Here is a 24,834-nt window from a genome sequence, read left to right on the forward strand (position 1 = left end):
ATAATTAAGCGTGAGTTTAGCAGTTGAAGGCATTTAGGTGTAAAGAACTCCTGAGCCCTGTAACCTGACTGACTGCTGCTGTACCTGTCAGGTTTTCTGGAAGCAACGGGTCGTTGATTTCACATAGATGCTAATCCTGATTTTGATGGCTGGAATAGCAGGAGTTTCTGGAATGTTCTATTATCAGAATCAGCTTTAATGGCCAATAGGGCTGGACCCGAATATCCCGAATATTCATTCGCAAAAGCGGTATGCGGATATTAATTGTGGTATCTGTATATGAATACCCCCCCCCCCCCACCCCAACGTTACCGGGCGGAAAGAATATGCGGCATTACTGTCATCTCGTCGTGTTCGGCTCATCTTCGCTCATCCATTCGTGTTTTTTTTTTTTTTTTACCACCACCAGAATGGCCGGGTGGCTGCCGACTCTGACGTCACGCTTCACTTCGTTGCATAGAAGCAACGAAGTCGGCCCCCCCGCCGTCGGACGTTAACGGGACGGAGCGAATACTCGGATATTTGTCTTTAATAGGCCCCGAATATTCGGAGGCCAGAAACAACTATTCGGGCTAGCCCTAATGGCCAACACAACATACAGGGAATTTGATTTCAGCTGTTTGTGTCACCCTAGGAATAAGGAAAGATTACTATAATAATAAATATATAAAAAGAAGGAGGGAAAAATAGTAGTAATAAAAATAAATTTAACACTACATATACAGATATTTACAAGCTAGAAAGGAATATATAAACACATTAGTGCAAAATGATAATTACTAGAGCAGAGAATGCTGTTCTTGGTGCTAAAAGTACTGAACATATCCATTGGTATGTTGTACAGATGTGGAGGAAATGCTCAGATGTTTATTAGCGTGATGGCAGTGGGGAGGAAGCTGCTGGATATGGGTTGTTACAGTTAGATTTATAAGTTGATTTAAAAACTCATACATACACAATAAGAGCTTCAGACTTTAGGCAACATGCTCCCAGAAAGACAGCATTTCTGTTTCACTATTCATACAGAAGGCGTGGAAATAAAAGCGCAGTGTTAGCTTTGTGCAAAGTCCAGTAGGGTGGCTTGCTGTGGCAGTAACCTGTTGGGCTGTTTAGGTCTTATGTACATTAATGTGGACATTTTCCTAGATCAGGACCTGCAATCAGTAAATTGTAACGGGATTTTAAATCTGCAGGTCACTTCTATTTTACCAGCTTTTCCAGCGTTTCATTGGTTATCAACTCAGGAATCACACAGACCAATCAGGTTCGAGTTCAGCCATCCCACATGACGCTACTCAACCAATGAAGTCTCTCCATTGCAGGCGTTAAACATTACAGAAAACAGTAGAACTAAATACTGTTAGACTCCCCAATGAGCTCCAAATGTGTTGAGAACGACCCTGACACCATTCAGACCAGATTCAGAATCAGTTCCCCCATTAAGCAGCAGGGGTGTAAGGGGAGTGATGGAAGACAGGACAAAATGTAAAAGTCTGCAATTATTTACATGTTTTCAGATTTAGGTCTTGTTAAAGATGTATATAAGTTGGTTCAGGATGTTCAGTCATTATTTTAAGATGTACAGTTATATCAAAAGTTATTTATTAATAAATGTCAGAATGTTTTACTGAATTTATTTGATTTGACGGTCACTTATTGATTACATGCCGACGCTAATAAAACTACCAGGTTACATCAACATAAATCACACTGACTAAAGTTAGACATTATGTTGTTCTGCACCTTTGCTTTAATAAATTTCCTCTGACTGGACCTCTTTGGATTTTAAATGAATACCCCTGTCTTAGAAGGGTGTTTTCCTTCCCCTTTTAAATACAAACCAATCAGAATGTGCTGCTTCTGTCTGAATTTAAGCACCATATAATGGTACGTTATTGGTTTCTAGAACCGTTGCTGCATTAGCATCTTGGCTGTAAACAGGTTAGCTGGATCAGACAGCATCTGTTCTTTTGCTGCTACGTTTTTGTAAAGGTTAAAGATAAGACTCTCAGTGTGCACACGAGTATTCAGACCTTACTACAGACCACAGCCCACTGCTTCAACAGTTGCTGATCTCTGATTGGACGATGGGTACACAAAGGTGTTTGCAGACTTTAATCAGCTAGCCAGCGCTAGGTGGAGGTACCGTTCTCATTGTTTTCCTTTCAAGTGTTGATCCTAATGGCGTGTGATTCTGAAGTGATATCGTTTTATTTGCATAGTTTGGTTTTGTTCATACAACAAATCTGTTTCTGTCTGAGGCATAAATCACTGTTATGTTCTAAGTAAATCATCCAGTGTCATAAAACTCTGGTATATTCCACCTTTGATCATGGATTCGTTCAGTGAGTCTTCTAGAAGTTGTGGAGGTGGTATCGCTGTCAAACTACGCTACAGCAGCAGAACAGGCCTGAAGCTTCCCTCCATTCCTTCCAGCACACTTCTATGGAAGCAGACCAACTGCTCCCTGCGGTTTATCAGCCTGCTGAGAGCGTCGGTGTTCACCTAGATGTCTCACGTCCTCGTCAAAACAAGGAAGGCCCGTCCCTCCCACGCTGACTCAATCTGCTTATCAGTTAGGTCATTAGCCTCCTGACGGTTATCTAGGTGTCTGCCTGCTATTGCACGGCCGCTGTTTGTTCTCTCAGCTTGCATTGTTGGGCCTGAGCTCATGGATAAGTCCTAAATGGATAAGAGTCGCCCGGTTAACTCTCGGATGGATCCAGTAATTGGTTTGTCAGAATGAACTGGAAGTACAGGGATGATGTGCCTCGCTGGTTTGGTCTGAAAACCACTTTTAGGAAGTTATTACCTCATTTCACTCACGATATCTTTAAAAAGCGTGAAGATCTGCTCTTATCTTCTCTGTGATCTAAAAATGTGTCGTCTCTCCATGATAAGAGTTTGGAAGGCTCTTCCCTGATGAGATCTCTGCCTTCCTACCAGCCCTGAAACCTGACCTTCCTGCTGTATCCTCGCTCAGAAACAGAATTAATTTCTTTTTGCCAGCGGTCACATGCACACCTTCCTCCTGCAGCGCGTCCTAACACGCCCAGCTGTTGCCAGATGCATATTTTTCAAGATGCTTTTGGTTACAAGCCCCAGCACTGACACCTTTCTTCTGGAGGTTATAATTAGCAGCCGAGCTGGTCTTTTTGTGCAGCAACAGTGACTGGTTGTGGCCTAGAAAGTGTCTGTTGTGCACGGCTGCAGCGGAGGGGAGGTGTATATATAGCGGAGCACTTCAGTCCCCTCCATTTATTCTGGGAGCACAAAGTGGTAATTTAGTGGTTTTCTCCAGATTTCAGTGTCCGTTAACTTCACAGCCTTCTTCTGTAACAGGACGGGCCGCCACCTGCTCTAGAAAACGCTGTAGTGTTGTGGTATTAGCGAGAAGCTGCATTTTTAGCTTTCTGGGTTATATAACATGCCAAAGTTTCTCTTTTTCTGCCTTTTGCTGTATTTTTGGATTTTGCTTTGCTATAAATCCGTTCCTTTGTGTGGGTAAACTCACAAACAGGAAGACGTTTGGTTATGTAATGACCGTTTAAAACAAATTTATCAACATTTTGTGCTATCTGTCATAGTTTATGTCCTCTCAGGGAATCTACCACAGAAACAAAACACAGCATACTTGTAGCTCCAGATCTTAGCGGTGGGAATCTTTGGCAGTCTAGTTGGTGTTGGGATTCAATCCAGAATCGACTCTGAATTCAGACTGACTTGTGGGTGAAAAAACTAAATGTTGACGTCGTGTTTTTGCTCTGAATCCAGTTCACTGGGTACCAAACCTTTGCCACTGATCTGCAGATGACACATCGTTTAGATGAAGTGGACGACATTAAGTGCTCTTTTCCGTCTTCAGCGACGGTGAACAGAATGTCTTTGGGTTTTGAAAAGTTGCTTGGATAAAACAAGACTTATGAAGGCATTATTTTGGACTTTGTGAAATTAGAATGAGCATTTCCGCACCAAATATTTCGTCAAACAAATGGATAAATTTCAGTCCCTCCAGGATTTCATGGGTGTTTTTTCCAGATTGTTAATGGCAGCTTTTCTAAAACACTGCGATGTAAGTTACGATGTTTTAAGCTTATTTGTTGTGATGTAATTGTGGAAGACAGTGACAATTACTAGAAAGTTGCATTTTTTTCAGCTTTTAGAACATGTTTCAACCTTTTAATTGACATTTTAGTTGGCGAGCAGACAAATTCGTTGTCATATGATGCTGTCAGACGGCTTTGTTTACATTTGCCTCCACATTGGATTATTCTACATTCACTAACTCTATTATGGCTCTCAGCATGAGTCAGACTTACAGTTTACATTTTGGCCAGTGTTTTCCTACAGAGTTGTGTTTCAGTGTGAGCTAATTACTGTACTTGTATAAATATGTAAACTGATCGATATCGTGATGCACGGTACGACTTGCATCACACCAAAGGAACAGAACTCTGACATAAGACCTCCTGTGCTGATTTTTCTTTGAGCTATGGCTACGAAAGTTTTTTTCAAACATCAGTCAGGAATCTGTCATTCTGTGAGGTGAACCACGGCACTTCATGTTCCTGGTATGATGGGATGTACCTTCAGGGCCAGTCAGCTACGAAAACCCTTCATTTTAAGGTTTCCTACATGAACATCAGTGTAGTTCTGGCCTTGTTTTTCTGCCGTAGCTTCAGGTCCTTCCTGTCGACTGGAGCACACCTAGCTGGGCAGGTCTCCAGCTAATGAAAGGGATCTTGGGTTACCTCCATCATGACATGTACTGCCAGAGGAACACATCTTAACGCTGAACAGAAAAGACCCGGGTCATGTGTAGAGTAAGTGGGGGGTGATGTTGGTGTGAAAGGTTTGCTTTGGCATGTATATCTGCGGACAGTCTAGTTTTACTGTCACCAACGTCTTTTCTCTTTCATCCCTCCTCCTACTCCTCTGTAATCTTTTATTTTCTTTCCTCTCTTTGCTGCTCCTCCCTTCTTTTCTCACCACTTCCCATCCACCTCCCTCTCTGTTATTTCTTCCCCTTTATCTCTTTCCCTTCTCCTCCCTTTCCTCACCAGCTCTCTTCATCCTCCACGTCCTTTGCTTTGAATCTGAGATCTGATATTCCCTCTAAATATATCTGAATGTCCTCACTATTGTCATCCTTTTGCTTCAAAGCTCTTATAAATGGACAACAAGTGGATGCATTTGTTCATTTGGGTGGATCCATTTATAGTATGGGTGGTCCCAATGGGAATCAGATCCTTAAATGGTGCAGTGTCAGTGCTGGGCTGGACCAGGGAGCTGCAGAAACAGCCCCCCTTATTTTCCACAAGCTGCCGACATCCAGAGGGGGGAAAAATCGGAGCGAGGATGAGCCCAGAAAAGGCAATAGGAAACTTGTGCCGTAATATCTGTCAGAATGTTGTGACATGTCGGTGCCGGAGAACCACTGGCAGTAAAGTCCTACTTTTGTTTAAGTGACTGGTGACTTTAATTTAACTGATCTGGAAATTTATGAAGTGTTGCTGGAAGTTGACGAGGTACCACAGCACCACCGCGCTCTTCTGTGTGAGCGTGCCAACTGGAATTTTTACGCGCTTCGTATTGGAAAATATGGTCTGAACATTCCCACAATTCGGTATTCCTAGCTCTGGCTCCTGTAACGGCCCTGTAGTGTTTTTTCCCCTCTTGGTAGATGTGGGAGCTCTGGCTTGTGAATTCACTAAAAGGCTGGCATACAGTCATTTGTTCCTGGGATTCAGCAGCAAGTGTTTCTGCTGGCAGTGAAAGCAGAAGATTCATACAGCTGTCAGTGTCTGTTTCTCTGGTGGCCACCTCCATCCACGCACCTAAGACTCAGAAAGCAGTTAACGGGGTCTGCAATTTATTTAATTCAACTCACACTTCTCAGATCTGGGTCATTCCGTATGAAATCAACCAATTTTAAGAAAACTTCCCACCTGACCCTCTCAGATTTTGCTAAGTTTTTACATACATTTAGTACATTATATATGATGGGAAAATCCAAAATGTGAATGCTTTATTGTCATTAGTTTCAAAGTTATGGCCATTTGAAGTAGGTAGGGGGTACCCTAAAATTGCGGCCAGAATTAAGACTTGAAATTTTCGGATTCAAAGGTCAATATCAGCATGTGGGATAGCTGATATCAAAAAATAAAAGACATCATGTGAAATTACAGGAATTTCCCTAAATTCTGACACCAAGCACAACTTGCTTCTATAAACCCTTCTATGTTTCATGTTGACCTTTGAATCCGAAGGTGGGACAGATATTTTAGATTTTTAGCTGTTCATATTTCATGCATTACATACCATAGCACTTTCATTTTATACAGATCCAATCCTTAGATAGCCAAATGATACCACATAAAATCTCTAATGGATATGATGATTAGTTTTTGTGTAATGGGGGGCCAAATGTAGCAGTTTAGAAGTTCGTGATGGCTAAAATCGCAACTTTGTCATTCTCTGTAACATGCAGTTATAAATATAAAGTAAATATTTTCACATTTCTGAGGACTATAGGTCACTGTGAAATGATTCTGAAAATGTCAGATCTCTACCTTTTGTTGTTCAGAAGTTATAGAAGTCTGAAAATGGTCGAAAATTTCAACCTTAATTTTGGCTGCAATAATAGGGTACCCCCTACCTACTTCAAATGGCCGTAACTTTGAAACTAATGACAATAAAGCATTCACATTTTGGATTTTCCCATCATATATAATGTATTAAATGTATGTAAAAACTTAAAAAATCTGAGAGGGTCAGGTGGGGACCACTGGTTGAAATGGAATGACCCATCTGACTTTCTACTACGTCCTAGAGTAGATCCCTGTCTGTCTGCCTTCATTTGATTCGTGTCAATAGCAGCCAGTAAAAATGTTGTGCTTACACCTTTCCAGTAGTCTGACAGCAGCTGAATGCGTTCATGTCTGAACCTCGCTCACTTCTGTGGAAGTCATGACGGCAGTACTCCAAAGTTGGACCTCGTCAGTCCCTCCAGGACCTTGTTGTCAGGGTTTCCTCTACATTCATTTAGGAGCGGTGGGCCATCATTCCTAAATCCCAGCCGCTGCTCCTTCATATATATTTTTTTTAATTGTCTATAACACACCACCGCTGCATGTCTCCACCTTCACAGCAGAGTCCAAGGTACAGATAACAGTCTGGCTCAGTATCTACTCTTTGATACGTCGGGATAATACGACGTTAATTACTCTTGAAAGTGATGTCACGTCCAGCATCCAGGCAGCAGGTCAGAGAGTCAGAGGAGTGTCGTCTTGGAAAATAGGTCAGCGACTTACCGGAGAAAAGTTATTAGCTTAAGATAAATAGATTTTACAAGTTAAATAGACACTCTCTGAATACTGATGTCCAGCTAACATTATGAAACATATCGGTACCTTCAGTTAATTTTGCCCGGTGCTAACTCAGTGTCGCTAACCTGAGTAAACTGTTGATAGCATTAAGCTGCTGTCTACTCCATGATGTAACTACTGACGGCATTTTCAGATGAGCTTGTTCAAACAGTTTTGTTTGTTTTATTTTAATTTTTACATTCAGCCTTTAAACAGCTATTTTCAACTGGCCATTCAATAAATAAGTTGTAACAGTAAAATCTGCAGTGAAACGTCGTGTGTTTACGTCGCCATGGCTCCCAGAGAGCTGCTGCTGAAAATAGTCCTGAGGGAAACACTCCTTGTTGTTCTCTTGTTTTACTGAAAGCACTTTGATCGCTCGTTGGGCTGTTGTAAAGGACTGTAGACATATGCTTTGATTAATTGATAGATAAAATAAACAGAGTTCCAGATATGGACATAATCATGACGGTTTTGTTTTCCAGGTTGCCGTTAGTTGTGATTCAGTTATTAGACCTGGTAATTTAATCAGGACTGTCTGTGAGACTTCACTGTCTTTCCCTCCACATCCTGCTGTCTTATCGCTGTCATCGTTCTGCTACTTTCAATGCCGACCACAGGAGCAATGCAGCAGCGGTTCTTCACCACCAGCGGAGTGTCAGCCGGGTATCGCGGCCCGCAGGCTCCTTTCATATCCACTCTTTATCTGCTGATGCTGTCGGGGCGCCGTGTTGACACAGAATTGTGTAAATCAACTTGTTTGCAATGTGGGTTGAGCAGGTCGATGTGAGCTCGGAGTGTTCTTTGAAGTAGTGGGAAAGCTTCCTGTACAGACGGTAGAACCTGGTGCAGCACAGATCTGCTCCTGTCGCTGGTCTGGGTGTATCCGCACTTCTGCAGGCTTTGAGCTCTGAAACACGCTGATCTGATCTATTGTTCCGTCAAACCCTGCCTCCCTCCTTTTCTTTGGTGTTTGTGGTTTCTTAATATTTTGGGAACATCCTGTTTGTGTGTTTAATGCCGCGGGGCACAGATTGTTTAGTTTAACTCCTCTGACCATTCCTGCCCTCTTATTAGTGCGAGCAGGCAGGAAAGACAGACCGAAGCCGACAGAAAACACCAAGAATGAGGAAGAGACGGAGACAAAGGACCGAAGCAAGTGGTTGGATCGGAGGGGTGAGAAGTGTAGGGAAAGACACGAAGGCATGGAAAGAGAGAGAATCGGGTATGGATGGCAGAGAAAGGAAAATGGCGTTGAGGGAGCGTTGAGGTTGGTTGTGGTGGAGTGGAGGGGCGGGGAGGGTTCCTGCAGACAGACAGCACTGAGAATTCTGGTGTCACTGGTGTGTAGCCTAGCATTAAATGCAATTTAATGCTCTGAGGCGTGTTTACATGCTATGTAAGTGATTCCCAGTTTCCTTTCATGGGTTTCCGGTGCTTATCAGTGATTTAATGGCGTGTTCTTGCTAACATGCATCATACATGCCATGATATGTGTTGGGGTTGTGTTTCTGCCCCGTGGCATCACCTGGGGGTATCAAACAGCTGTGCACGTGTCACGTGAGAGAGACGCACAGAAACCTTTTATCTGTGCCGGTCATGTTCCCCAGCACACATCTGTTGGGAGCCTCTGGTTCTATTTCCATCTGTAATTTGGGTAATTTACTGGATGTTTTTAAGCTACTTGCAGTTGAATTGCTAAAAAGGCCGTGTTTTTGAAGTGCCTCTGAGTCACTTCCCCTTTTAAGGACTCGGTTATTAGCATCACACCGCTTAATTTTTCCTTAGATGACCTCGGTGTGCCGTTTATTCAGATGGTATTTATTGTGCCTTTAACCAGGAAGCTCTTTTGCATTATTTGTAGCAGACCAAAGGCTCACATTTATACAAAAATAGAGCATAATGAGTGTGTAGCTCTTTGCTAATTTAGCTAAAAATAGAAAGTAAATACTCAGTTGTTCCTGTTCCAGATGAGTACGTTTAACAGACGGTTTCCTGGAATGGTATAAACCCAGAATCCCATTACACTTTGTGTCGGGAATGATGGGATGATGACCTCATTTTGAGGGCAGAAGTTGCTGGAGCAGGAAAATGATCCAGGAGCTGGTGGGCCGGCTTCAGATGGCTTTGGGCTTTCTGCTGACACGGTGCTGCTGAAATGTCACATACATATCCGTTTAGGATGGGAAGCTAATCTAACAGACAGCCTGTCCTGAACCATAATTTAGGAAAAGCCCTGTGAGTGTGTGAAACTGCAAGCTGGTGCATTTGCTAATAAACAGGGGCATATTTTCTGATCTTCAGAGTCCAGAATTCTTCTAAAAACAAAAGAAAGCCAAGCCTGAGTCATGACTGGACATTTATGACCTCAGCACAATAACAGGCCAAAGTTATCCAAGCCTATCATTTGCTCCTTTTTTATGACGCGGAGTATTTCCTGTACAGTCTGAGAAACTCCCAGCATGCCTGTGAGGTGTGGTAGCTTCACCAGCCTCGGTCAGATGAAGGCCAAGGCCATCCACAGGTCTCCATCTCCTGCTTTTCTTCGTGTCAATTCTTGGAAAGACTCTCCTTCTCCCTCTCCATCTCTCCGTCTCTCTTGCGAGCAGCATTTTTGTGCCGTTAGCTCACCCGTTATGGCTTCCAGATGTCCCTGCGTCCCGCTCTGGAGCTGGGGATGGGGCGGGATGTGAGAGTCGGACACTTACTGTAACCGCCTCAGCCTGAATATGGGATGCCTTCCCTGTCCATGTGTCCGTCAAGTTCTCCCACAAGATCAAATTTTCTGTTATTTACTCTGGTCTTCCACAGTTGTCCTCTGCACGTTTTAGTTCTAAACTTCCTGTAAAATTAAGATCAGAAGCAGGATGATGTCCTGAAGCGCCCATCAGTTCAGCCTCTGCTGTCTTTACCATCATTTGGGGGGGGGGGGGGTGATCGTGATCACATAGACATATGTGTATATGGGGGGGTAATTCAGATACCAAAATTAGTATCTGGATACCGCCGTAGCAAACGGGTATTCGGGATATTCAGGTCCAGCTCTACCATCATTACAATCAGCTGTTGAGCAACAGAAATGCTTTGGATTAGCAAAACTGAGATTTTTAGGAGTGATTATGCAGACACCCATATTCCCTTAGTGATTGATTATGTGCAGTTTTACATGTTAACATTAGGGATGTCCGATAATAGCTGATATTATCGGCCCGATATTGGCATAAAAATGTAATATCATCAGTATTGTTATTGTTTTTTTGCCTGTTATGAAAACCAATAAAATAATGCCTGGATTTCTCTGGCATAAAGGGATGACTCCCTCTGTGAGTCATCATAGAGGGAGAGTGTGAACAATATGGCATAAATATGGCATTTTTTTCCATAGCTTCAGTTAAAGTAGTTTTCTTATTTTACAGACAATGTTTCCATCTGAAAGCGTTGTTGCATCTCAAAATGCATCCAATGGGACGTCAAAATAAATTGAGGCATGATGTGTTAATTCCACCACAGGAGATATGAGATGTTACCTAGAATTAGTTCAGTAGGCCACAGATATCGGTATCGGCTGATATTGGTGTTGGAAATTGAGAGTTGGACAATATCGGCATATCGGTTATCGGTAAAAAAAGACAATATCAGACATACATGACGTTTTTTCTGAAACAAAGCTAAAAAAAACCCCCACTCATCTGGACTGAGATATTGGTATGGATTAGTGTGTCCTCAGCATCACAGTGTGCTCATTAGAGCATTGGAGTGAGCAGGACTCTGCTCCGGACATTCTATGACTCAGTGGTAGCGTCTGCTGTTTTCTATGCAGTGGTCTGCTGGGGAGCATGGAGCTCTGAAAGGGACAGAAGGAGACTGAACAGACTGGTGAGGAGGACCGGTTCTGTGCTGGACTGTTCCCTGGACTCCATAGAGGAGGATGTTGGCAAAGCTCACATCCATCAGGGACAACCCCTCTCACCCACTGCATGACACTGTGGAGTCTCTAAGTAGCTTTTTCAGCAGCAGACTGAGACACCTAACCTGCAAGAAGGAGCGCTATCGCAAGTCATTCATTCCATCTGCTATTAGACTTCATAACACCAGCATCACTGGATGATGTTTACACAAAACTGGACTCTGTCACATCATCCTTTATCACATAATCTGTACAGTTCTTGCACTATTTGGATTTTCTTGCACTCTACATCATTCCATAAGCCACTTTTTCCATCCTTCACCCTTGTGCATATTGTAAATATTATTATGACTGTAACTATATTGTTGTTTATTGTTGCTCACTGTATGCTGTAGCATGGGAAATTTCCCCTGACATGGGGAGTGATAAAATCTCAGCTCGGCTCGGCTAATGGAAACATGTGGATAGTTTACACAAATTTAGACAGATTTATGGCAGAAAACAATTCCAATACTTGCTGGAGGGGCTTACATATACATTTTAGGTTTAATTTTTTCTTAGCATTTCCAATTAAACATTTGTATGTTTACAGAAATCTTACAGAAGTCTCCTACACTTTATGTGGATTAATTTGTGAAAAAGTTGTGTAATGGATGAGCAACAGACATGTAAAATAGTCCAGGAATACTGTGGGTGTGTGTTGCCTTTCAGCCTCTTTGTCTCCTGGTTTTTTGTCCTCCTGGATCATCACTCTTTGTCTGCTGCTCTTTGTAGTTCCTCAGCGGCCGTCTGCTGAAGGCTAAAAAACACACTTGTCAATATGTGGATAATGAGTCACAAGCATCAAGCACAAATTAACCCCAAACCACACACAGACGGTTCCTCTTTAACATACATGTCACACGCACACACCCACAAAGCGGTGTCATGTGGAGGTGGTTACTTCTGAACATGACCTGTGGTTCGTTTGCATGACTAATCCTCAAATTAGATCTGCAGTTTTAAATGTTTAAATGTCACCTCAGTCACACACACATCTGTACTGAGGTTTAGAAACTGTGCTGCATGTATCATTAGACTTTTATTGTTTGTTTTCCTGTAATATTGACTAAGTGGTGGGTGGGGCAGATTCACAGCATACTCATAATTTAGTGCAACACTTCAAGTTGTTTCCTCACTCATTCATTGGTTTAACTAACTATAAATTAGAAAAGAACAAGAGAAAGTAACAAAATGCACATTTGTGTAGCTAATGTCTTTATTATATATTTTTTAATTGGGGGACACGATTACAACAGAACAATGTAATCAATTAGAGGCTTTGTTTATTTATTTAGTTCTTTATCTGATAGGGAATGTGCACGTTAATGAACGTCTATTTAGACAACAATAGATGTAAATATGCCGGATTGTAGCAATAGTGCTCAAAACAGGAAAAAGACATAACAGTGATATATAGGACAATAAGTCACAATAATAGCACAATACAACAAGTACACAAAGAAAACACAACCGTGAACCATACAATAAAACACAGGACTACAGGTCACAATAAAAGGACACGACAACAAGTACACAAAGAAGTTGTAGTTAATCGCGATTAATTGCATTTTTAGCAATATTTGACACAATAAATAAAGTTTTTCAATTCAAATACATTTTGGTTAAGAGATAGATCGATGAATAGAAATATACCTGTTTATAGTTTAAAGTTTGATAACCAGAAATATAGAAAAAAAGTGATTTTGATGATTTAAAGCCTGGCGTTTGTTGATTTTTTTCCCCACTGTCTCTATGTGTAGCGCTGTGGTAGACTGTTACCTGTCCAGGTGAGCCTGTGACAGACTGTTACCTGTCCAGGTGAGCCTGTGACAGACTGTTACCTGTCCAGGTGAGCCTGTGACAGACTGTTACCTGTCCAGGTGTCCCCTGCCTTTGCCTTCAGTCAGCTGGGACGGACTCCAGCGACCCTAATGAGGATTAGGAGTTGTATAGATGATGGATGTATGTATTACTTTAACAGATTTATAGAATTGAAATTTGGACATTTGTGAGTCGATTCAGGTTCGTCTACGTCTGAATCGTGATGCATCGAAGAATCGGATGTTTCCCCCACCCCTACTCCCAGCCCTCTTATATTTATAAGTGACTTGTAGATTTAGTTATTTTATTACACAACAATAATCCAGTTACACCCAGGGCTGAGTCACACACACAAACCGTGCATGTGTAATAGAGATTATAACACTGCTACACTCACACATTTCACATGAACACAGCCCTGAGGCGTAGTGTGGAACAGACTCGGGCTGAGTGCATTGTTTTGGGGCAGTTCTAAGTGAAAACACTCGTCTGTAGTTACTAAATTTTACTCAGAATGGCTCTGAGAGAGATGGGCTCGATAAGCACTCCGTATTTTGGGCTAAACCAGTCTGGCTGTGTGGATTAGGTGGCGTCACTCATGTTTTTCCAGTTTCACAGCATCCTCAGGCCTACTGCTGAACATGTGTGTGTGTTTTGCATCATACAGGCTCTAAGTGTGTGTGTGTAACTTCCAGTAAATGTGTATATGGGCTCATCGTTTGTCTGTGGATCGATGCTTTCCCCACAAAGCACGCAGTACATTTAATGACTCTGACATGTCGTCTTTTTCCAGTCTTGGCTGCCTCGTCATACACATTGCAGAACTCTGAAAACAAAGGGTCCAGTCATGCTAAAGCTTGGATAGTTCCCTTCTTGAGTGTTCCTACCACACCTTGTCATAGCAACAGTTGCTGTGTTTAGGTCTACCTGTATGCTTAGCTCATAAGTTCAGATGTATGACCCGACTGTGTGGTATTTTGTTTCATGTAGTATGTCGTTATGAATCTGTCTCAGTCACACTGATCCCATGGTAAATACAGGGAGCTGATTAGTGAAGGCGTTTCTTGTTTGGGTGTTTTACATGTTAACCCTGCTTTCTGGCATCACAGATTTCCAAAACATGCACACACAAACCAGTGAATGTAATGGGTCATAAAAAGGTGAAAAGTTTTATTTCAGTGCATATTGATAAGTATTCATAATCTTTAATGAGGAGAGAAATGGTTTCATTTGAATTTAGGTGATTACATTTTTTCATTAAGGTGCACCGGTTATGATTTTAACTTAAACACAAATTGAAAAAATTAAAAATTAAAAAAATTAGCTCACCATGACACCAAAAAGCTGGTAGATCCAGGCAGCTGCAGATCAGCCTCACCTTGGAGGCCAACAGGGGGTTACTGAGGGATATGTTAGACCTGGATTTTGCATTTTTTTTTAAGCGTTTTGGAATCTGATGCATGTGAGTAAAACTACCAAGTTCTTTTTTGAACAGTTTTCCTGTTACCTATCACCAGTACACAATGTTGTTGTTTTAATGTCCAAGCTTAGAATATCGCTGAGACAAGTTTGAAAATTAGCTTCAGACTAATTCTGGTACAACACGCCAAACGGTAAGATTTATCTTTAATATTATACACTAGGTCCTCGGTTTTTGATGTCCTCGACTTGTCATTTCGCCGTTACGTCGGAGCTGATTACAGGCGTATGGTGTTTTGTTGGCACTAGTTGACGAGCGGAGCGGACGAATACTGTATGTACAGTCGTCTGGTCAACAGTCCAGAGCAATGGAGAGTGTGGAAAAGAGGTGAAGAAGCGTGTACAGGCAGGCTGGAACGGCTGGAGAAAAGTGTCAGGTGTGATAGAAGAGTTTCAGCTCAAATGAAAGGAAAGGTTTACAAAACTGTGGTGAGACCAGCCATGTTGTTTGGTCTGGAGACAGTGTCCCTGAGGAAAAGACGGGAGGCAGAGCTGGAGGTAGCAGAACTGAAGATGCTGAGGTTCTCTTTGGGAGTGACCAGGATGGATAGGATCAGGAATGAGTCCATCAGAGGGACAGCACATGTTAGAGGCTTTGGAGATAAAGTCAGAGAGGCCAGACTGAGATGGTTCAGACATGTCCAGAGGAGAGAGAGTGAATATATTGGTAGAAGGATGCTGAGTTTCCCACTGCCAGGCAGGAGGCCTAGAGGAAGACCAAAGAGGAGGTTTATGGATGTGGTTAAAGAGGACATGAAGGTAGTTGGTGTGAGAGAAGAGGATGCAGCAGACAGGGTTAGATGGAGGCAATTGATTCACTGTGGTGACCCCTGAAGGGAAAAGAAGAAGTCTTGCAGCGCTATAAGACGACTTTGTTTACATTTTCGTCGGTGTTTTCCGACCGAGTTGTGTTTCAGTGTGAGCTAATGACTCTAGTTGCACAAACATGTAAACTGATCGATATCATGATGCACGTAACAGCTTTGTTTACATTTTCACTGGAGTTCTGACTTTTGGCAAAAATCGACTTACGTCACACCGTAGGAATGGAAGTCTGATGAAAGTCGAGGACCGCCTGTATGTCGTCCTTGTAAATAAACTTAGTAAATGGATTCCTTGTCAGAATAAAGCGTTAACAGCTTCTCTGGAGAAACTATTTCTAGAACATGTTTTGTCTGTTTTGGTGTACTATTTCTACCAGGGCACAGAGTTGGTTATCTGTGATTATGTGTTGGATGTAAATGCAGGAAACCAGACCTGCTGCTGTGTGTGTGTGTGTACATATTTGTATGTGTCTATGGCGGTGTGTGTTGCTTTGTTGTGGACAGGGCCTGTGGGCTCCTGGCTCTCAGATGAAAGACATTTCTCATGTGGCTGGTTTAGTGGAGCTCCTGAGTCAGCGTGCAGCTACTAATCAGGGTTTTCTCCCTCTCTGCTAGCCTGTTCCATCCCCCAAAAAGACTCCACGGCCTGCCACCCTGTTAGCTGGTGGAATTAAGAATCAAACCAGAGGTGGAGTGGATGTATTTTAGCCACTGCTGTATGACTTTACCAGAGTCAGTCTTCCTTGTCAGATCAGTTTATGTGGAGTTGATGTGGTGTTGGAAGATGCCGAGGCTCAGAGAAGTGGGCTAGTGTGCTTCCAAACAACATGATTATTCAGTATCAACACTTCTGAGTGAAGACGGCACGTGAATATGAAGCACCTGCAGCGTCCACAGTTGTGTCTTTAAAAAAATCCATTTATCTACTTCAGATAGTTTCACTCTTCAGGGCACATTACACTCTTATTTACGCAGCTGTCTTGTTTGTTTATTGAAGAATGGCTGCAGGTGTGTCATCATCCTTAATGTACGTTGGCGTTTAACAATATTGTAGTTATTTTAATTTTATAGTTATTTTAATTTTAAAATGTCTGTTAATGCTCAAGGCAAGAGAAGACTACAGCAGGTCCTCGGTTTACGACGTCCTTGACCTACGGCGTTTCATCGTTACGTCAGAACTGGTTACATGGAACTAACTGACGAGTGGAGTGGATGAATACGTCGTCACACGGCGCTATCAGACACTATCATCTCTGGTTGTTCTCCACCTTGGATTGTGCTACATTCTCTAACTTTTTACCTTCATTATGGCTCCCAGCGTACATCAGACTCTTCTGATGCTTGGAAGAAAAGGAAAGACGTCTCCATGGAAGTGAAATTAGACAGAATGAAATGCTGGGAACAGAAACACCGACCAACATCAGCATGATTAGATCAAGCTGTGAAAACAGTAGAACATGTTCTGTTATCTTCTAGCAAAATAATTCATACCTGAATGAAAGTCGTTGGTATTCATGACTTTATGAAGAACTGATCGATATCGTGATGCACAGAACGGCTTTGTTTACGACTTCTGAAGAAAATCGACTTACATCAGGCAGTAGGGATGGAACTCTGACTTAAGTCGAGGACTTCTTTTATTCAATAAAGAACAAGACCAAAATAGGAGATCATTTAAACATCCTAACAAGTAGCTCTGGATTATTGTGCCTTTTGGAAGATAAAATGTACTAAGATAGCTTATTATTTACACATTAGTTGAAATAAGGGTAAGAATCCAGCTGAATATAAAGTCTTACTCTGAAGCTGTGTGAAAGCGAAACTGAGAGAAAATTACTTCTGGGCTTTAAGAGTCGAAAAAAAACCCAAAACAGTCATTAAATTGGATTTAAATCATTTGCTTCTCCGGCATAATTGTGTAGCTTTGATACATGAACTAAAACCTTAGCTGCTCGATGTTATCTTTACCCCAGGATGGAGATTCTGGATGAAATCTGGCATGGATGCATCTGAAAAGAATCAGATGTGCCACGGAGAGCAGGATTACCATCAGCCCTGAGCTAAATGGTGTAAATCTGACTACTACTCATGACTTTGTCTGTCTGCCAGCTGCTATGGTTGTTAACACGCAATCAGCCTGTTCAGAATAAAAAACACACATTCTTATCTCTATGGAGGGCAGCATTTCTTCAACAGAACGACATTTTTCAGTGTTAAAGCACAAATATGGAGTCTTAGAGCAACTGTCTGTATGTGGACTTCAGTGTTTCTAGCAGGTGATCGGAGGTCTTTCCAGGTCAGCATGCCGTGTATTTTTCTCTCCTCTTGACTTTTTTTTTGTTGGGAATTGTACCGTTAGGATGTCAGATAATGCATGAAAAAGGAGAGGGAAAGAGAACAGAGTTGTGTCACAGCCTCGTTCATCGTAATGTTTTGCAGATTTGTGGTGAAGTCTGATCAGTCGCCTGAAGCACCAACCCAAATACAACACGGCTGACCAACCACGAGACATAACCTCAGTGTTTCTGGTCTGCAGGAAGAGCAGCGATATGACTCAGCCTTTTTCCCATGTCAGGTGCTTCCCAGCCCTTTCTATTGTCATGGCTGAGCTGTTGGGTGTATTCAGGCTGCAAAAATGTGTGCCAACACTCGGAAAACTCTACTTTCCCTCTGCCCAGCCGGAGTCAGGAGGGAGTGAGGAAGACTGGGAGATTGTTGAGCTGTGAGTGAGCTGTTTGTTTTTTTATTTTCAGCAGGCATTTCCCTGTTTCACAGCAGGAGAATGTCCTTCTCCTAAACACTGGAGGTTCTGTAAAGTCATGGCAACCAGATGAGTTTAGCGTGATGTTTGGCCAGCGAGGGATTGCAGACAGACCGGAGTGTTAGCTTGGCTGGCGTTCAGCTCTTTCTTTCTTTCTCTTTCTCCAACACTCTGACATTCTGCAGCAGCCAGAAAACAAAAAGGATGTTTGTACAGTGGATGGAGATTTTGTCTTTTGTTAACCAAAGGGGCTACTGTACATACAAGAGACGTATTTATAAATGAATGCTCACTTGTCTCAATGCTAATAATACTAAATGGGGCTAATCTTGCAGTTTAAAACCACTAAAGCACTGTTTAAATATGGGCACAGCGAATAAATAAGTCCGTTTTATTTCTATAGCACCTTTGTCTCTCAAGTGCTTTTCAAGAGTATAAAGAATCAAAGAAGAGAAAAGATAAGTTCCACATTCAGCCTAGTTTGATCTCCAGTGGACCGGCCCAGTAAAATCACAGAATAATAACCTATAAATTACCACAACTCAAATTTTCCTTTTTAGGTCCAAAAGTGTTCACATTTAAGGAATTATCTTTTTAAAAACCATTATGAACAACCTGAAATTTCTTAAAAAGAAAAAATTCAATTTCAACAACATTCAGCCTCAGTTTCTCATTTATTCATTAAACCTTACTTTACTCATGTTGGACACCCCTGCTCTATGGTTCATAAAATCAGCGTATCATAGAGACCAATATGCTGACCTTGGTGAACCTGCAGCCCATCCAGGTTATGCTCGGCATGCTGGGATCATGTAAACCAGGAAGTGGTTGAATGGTTTTCCACAAATGAGGGAAATGCTGACTTTGTCTACTTTAGATGAAATCTATGTGGCTTTGTGGGAGAACATTTGCGACCCTTGCAGATCCCTCCCAAGTCCTTTTTTTCCAGCAGGAACCACAACTGCAGGAGCAACAATAGCTAGCTTTATCGTTCAGCCTCGGTGTGTCCGGTGTCATACGCTATAAAGAGGACCAGGTGGTCACCGACGCTTTGATAAAGTCCAGTTTGAATGGAGTTATGGGAACGTTGTGGTTGTTTGCAGTGGGTTATGGGTATTTATTCATGAGTGCAGGTCTTTTTTGGGCTCTTATAGAAAAATTTGCTCCTGTTTTAATGAAATCTAATGAACAGGATCAGTGATAGTCCAGAAAACTGGTTGTCAGAGATGATAATCATTGACTTCTATTTCTTGTTTGAAGTTCATCAGTGGGAACTTTAAAGTCCCTCTATGGTCATTAATCAAATCCATGAAAATAAAAGTAATCCCTTCCTGCCTAAAGGTCTCTCCACACTGTGTGATTTTAACAATCTTAGAAGTTCCCAGCTTGCTACGCTGTACAATATGAATCTAATAAGCTTTGGGCACGACGTGAAGTTTGATCTGTTCAGATGGACGATGAAAACGCAGCTGAATCTCAGCCTACGATGTACATGAGTCGACGTGAACGAAGAATAAAACGTCATCAGCGTGCACCGTCCATCCATGAAAAATAAACAACTGAAGCATAGACGGAGCTCCTACAATCACATGGAATCTAGCCAAACATGAACCCTACAATCACAGGGAAACTATCCAAACATGAACCCTACAATCACAGGGAAAGTAGCCAAACATGAGCCCTACAATCACAGAGAAACTATCCAAACATGAACCCTACAATCACAGGGAAAGTAGCCAAACATGAACCCTACAATCACAGGGAAACTATCCAAACATGAACCCTACAATCACAGGGAAACTATCCAAACATGAACCCTACAATCACAGAGAAACTAGCCAAACATGAACCCGACAATCACAGGGAAACTATCCAAACATGAACCCTACAATCACAGAGAAACTATCCAAACATGAACCCTACAATCACAGGGAAAGTAGCCAAACATGAGCCCTACAATCACAGGGAAACTAGCCAAACATGAGCCCTACAATCACAGGGAAACTAGCCAAACATGAGCCCTACAATCACAGGGAAAGTAGCCAAACATGAGACCTACAATCACAGGGAAACTATCCAAACATGAACCCTACAATCACAGGGAAAGTAGCCAAACATGAGCCCTACAATCACAGTGGAACTAGCCAAACATTAGCCCTACAATCACAGGGAAAGTAGCCAAACATGAACCCTACAATCACAGGGAAACTATCCAAACATGAACCCTACAATCACAGGGAAAGTAGCCAAACATGAGCCCTACAGTCACAGCGGAAGTAGCCAAACATTAGCCCTACAATCACAGGGAAAGTAGCCAAACACGAACCCTACAATCACAGGGAAAGTAGCCAAACATGAACCCTACAATCTCAGGGAAAGTAGCCAAACATGAACCCTACAATCACAGGGAAAGTAGCCAAACATGAACCCTACAATCTCAGGGAAAGTAGCCAAACACGAACCCTACAATCACAGGGAAAGTAGCCAAACATGAACCCTACAATCTCAGGGAAAGTAGCCAAACATGAACCCTACAATCTCAGGGAAAGTAGCCAAACATGAACCCTACAATCACAGGGAAAGTAGCCAAACATGAGCCCTACAATCACAGAGAAACTAGCCAAACATGAGCCCAACGTAGGTCCAGCAGCATCACACTGGGAGATGATCACAGTCAGAATTTATGACAGTCAGAATTTTATGGCAGCTTGTCTTTGGTCGTCATGACAACGGCCGTCCTTGAATCTGTCCCACAGTGAGACGTAGGACCACCGATTTAGAGCCAAGACCAAAGATATCTCCACCATTCTCTCACCGTTGGTATCTTTGGTCTGGGACGGCCAAAAATCATGTGTACGGGCCTTTAGGATGGTATAGACTTAACTGAAAATGTCCTGTATAATGTGCACATCTATGTAATCTCTACCTCTCTGTACATGTTGATGCCAATTGTTAAGAAGAATAATTCAACAGAACGTCCCATCCTGCTAGCTGATATGATAGGCTGTTTAAGTGTATGAAAATCTACAAGTTATAACAGGGTGTTGACTGGTTGTTTCACTCCAGATATGCCTTTCAGTGCCAAAAAAAACAAATGCATCAAGGTAAAAAAAGGATTTTCATCGGAGCAGGTCTTAAAAAGAACCTAATACAGATTGTGCTGAGTTATAAGACTGAATGAAAGTGAAACTCAATCTGATGTCTGATCTACAGTGAAACTATGTGTGTTTGTTTTCAGCATGGGATTGCAAGTGACTGGGTTCATTTTCTTCATCGTTGTTGTTTTTGCAAACATTACTGCCACTCTGATAAATTACTGTGAAGTGAACATACTGTTAGGCCTCTGATACGAGACAAAAGTTTAACCAGACTAATAAAATAACATTATTATTATTTCATGACAGTGCATAATTTCCTGGAGGCTCTGTGACTTTTAGACGAGGCCATTCTATATAAAATACTGTGGGAAGCCCTGATAGTCGTGATAAGAGCCAAATATAGCCCTGCCTGGGTGTACTTGCTGTGTTCCTTCTTCTGTGATTCATTCAGCAGATCCCACATACACCCTCCACCTCTATTAAAGGCCTCATGACAAAAAATGATGATAATTTATTCCAGCTTTGATGTTACATTTTCCAGAAAAGACTCTGTCCTCTTTGTTTAATGTCCTTTATAGATCACTTTTGGCAGATTTGAATCAACTTGACCTCTGTCTTCTGTCTTCCTCTCTGCAGCCAAGCCCTTCACATCCAAAGTGAAGCAGATGCGTCTGCACAAGGAGGACTTTGAGATCCTTAAAGTGATCGGACGTGGAGCATTCGGAGAGGTAGCACACCTTCTGTTTTCTACACTGAACCATGCAGCAATCCATCATTATACACGCCAATAACCTGAACTTTGGTTCTTTATTCTTTGTTGTTTGTTTAACCCTATAAAACCCGCTGTGCCGAAAATACATCAATTCTATTTATTTTTGTTGTTATTTTCTATTATATATCATTTTTAGCTTTGTTCTATATTATTTAGTTTGCTAATTTTTTCTATAATTGGGTATATATATAATTTATATATATATATTTCTAATATTAATATATAATAATTATTAAATATAAGAATAATAATATATAATAATTATATTTATATCATTTATATATTGTTTATATATATATATATATATATATAATTGTTTTTAATTTTATTTAATTTTATTTTTTGCGAATTGTTTTTCTATATTTGAGTTTTTATATATACACACAAAAAACAAACAGAAAAAATATGTAGTTATGTATTTTTATATGTAATTTTTTCAGTTTTCTTTTTTATATTCTTTTTTGCAGATTTTATATATGTATATATGTATGTGTGTGTGTGTATATTATATATATATATATATATATATATATATATATATATATGTACACACACACACAATTTATTTTTGTATTTTTTGCTCATTGTGGGTCTGATAGGGTTCAGACATGGTAATTGGTTGTTTTTGATAGACTGTCTGGACTGTATGTTTTTTGTCTACTCGTGTGCTTAGACAAAGTCAGCAGTGACTTGTCAAAGTGTGGAACTTCTTCCCTGAGGCAGAAATTTTACAGGGCCACAGCTGCTGGTACCAGGCTATTCTCTGGTGCCTTCATACCTGACTTCTACCAGGCTGGGGTGCTGCTGCTGGTGGTGATGACTTTCTGCTGCATTCCAGCTGCAGTGTGTAGCGTCGCTCTGCCACAGGAGCATGACTCTACTTGTAGCTCGAACAAAACCCTAAAAATGTTCTTTCAGAAGATGAGTTACAGAAGCAGAGAAAGCACACACTGTGGCTTTAAATACTTACGTTTACTGAGTTTCTCCAGCTATGTGTGCCTGTAGGGAACCTGAAATATGTTTGTCACTGAGTTTCAGGTAATGATGTCACAGCTGGGGAATGTTGGAGGGACAGGTACTGTGGTCCTCAGCCAGCAGTCTGACATAATGCCAGTGTCCCTGAACCGTGTGTCTTCCAGTTGACAGTTGAGTTGTTTTTAATGATGCGTCTTTTATAGATTTCTGCAGAGAATGAGGGGCTGCAGTTTCATCTCTGAAACTGTTAAACCATCTCCCAGAAACAAGTCAGAGAATTCCTTTTAAAACATTTTAAATGCTCCAGGAGGTGGAGAGACAGAAAGTGATTGATGGATTGACAGATGAAGATATCTAGCATGTAGCTGCAGTACTAAACACTCACATGCTCAGTGGAGCTGCTCCGAGGCGTGCTGGTACACACGTGGACAAAATTGTTGGTACCCCTCAGTTAAAGAAGGAAAAACCCACAATTCTCACTGAAATCACTTGAAACTCACAAAAGTAACAATAAATAAAAATTTATTGAAAATCAAATAATCAAAAACAGCCATTACTTTTGAATTGTTGATTAACATAATTATTTAAAAAAACAAACTAATGAAACAGGCCTGGACAAAAATGATGGTACCTCTATAAAAGATTGAAAACTATTTGACCAGAGTGACATGATTAACTCAGGTGTGTCATTTAATTGACATCACAGGTGTTTCCAAACTCATAATCAGTCAGTCTGCCTATTTAAAGGGAGACAAGTAGTCACCCTGCTGTTTGGTGAAAAGGTGTGTACCACACTGAACATGGACAACAGAAAGCGAAGGAGAGAATTGTCCCAGGACATCCGAAAAAAAATGATAGACAAACATCTTAAAGGTAAAGGCTATAAGACCATCTCTAAACAGCTTGAAGTTCCTGTGACAACAGTGGCTCATATTATTCAGAAGTTCAAGACCCACGGGACAGTAGCCAACCTCCCTGGACGTGGCCGCAAGAGGAAAATTGATGACAAATTGAAGAGACGGATCGTTGGAATTGTATCCAAAGAGCCCAGAGCAACCTCCAAAGAAATTAAAGGTGAACTCCAAGGCCAAGGTACATCAGTGTCAGATCGCACCATTCGTCGTTGTTTGAGCCAAAGTGGACTTCATGGGAGACGACCAAGGAGGACACCACTGCTGAAAAAAACTCATAAAAAAGCCAGACTGGAATTTGCAAAAATGCATGTTGACAAGCCACAAAGCTTCTGGGAGAATGTCCTTTGGACAGATGAGACCAAACTGGAGCTTTTTGGTAAGGCACATCAACTCTATGTTCATAGACTCAAAAACCAAGCATACGAAGAAAAGAACACTGTCCCTACGGTGAAACATGGAGGAGGCTCAGTAATGTTTTGGGGCTGCTTTGCTGCATCTGGCACAGGGTGTCTTGAAAGTGTACAAGGTACGATGAAATCTGAAGACTATCAAGGCATTCTGGAGAGAAATGTGCTGCCTCGTGTCAGAAAGCTTGGTCTCAGTCGCAGGTCATGGGTCTTCCAACAGGACAACGATCCAAAACACACAGCCAAAAACACCCAAGAATGGCTGAGAGAAAAGCGTTGGACTATTCTAAAGTGGCCTTCTATGAGCCCAGATCTGAATCCCATTGAACATATGTGGAAGGAGCTGAAACATGCCATTTGGAGAAGACACCCATCAAACCTGAGACAACTGGAGCTGTTTGCTCATGAGGAGTGGGCCAAAATACCTGTTGACAGCTGCAGAACGCTCATTGACAAATACAGAAATC

General features: G+C 41.6%; 1 protein-coding gene across 1 annotated transcript in view; it reads left to right on the plus strand.

Annotated features, from left to right (window-relative positions):
- The window catches only part of cdc42bpab (CDC42 binding protein kinase alpha (DMPK-like) b), a 124,936-nt gene that overhangs the window by 22,074 nt on the left and 78,028 nt on the right, over window positions 1-24,834 (plus strand). Inside the window, 1 exon segment of the mRNA XM_051937024.1 lies at window positions 21,936-22,027. Coding sequence (XP_051792984.1) covers window positions 21,936-22,027 — 92 coding nt within the window.

This window comes from Acanthochromis polyacanthus, chromosome 16, assembly GCF_021347895.1.
Source record: "Acanthochromis polyacanthus isolate Apoly-LR-REF ecotype Palm Island chromosome 16, KAUST_Apoly_ChrSc, whole genome shotgun sequence".
NCBI lineage: Eukaryota > Metazoa > Chordata > Actinopteri > Pomacentridae > Acanthochromis > Acanthochromis polyacanthus.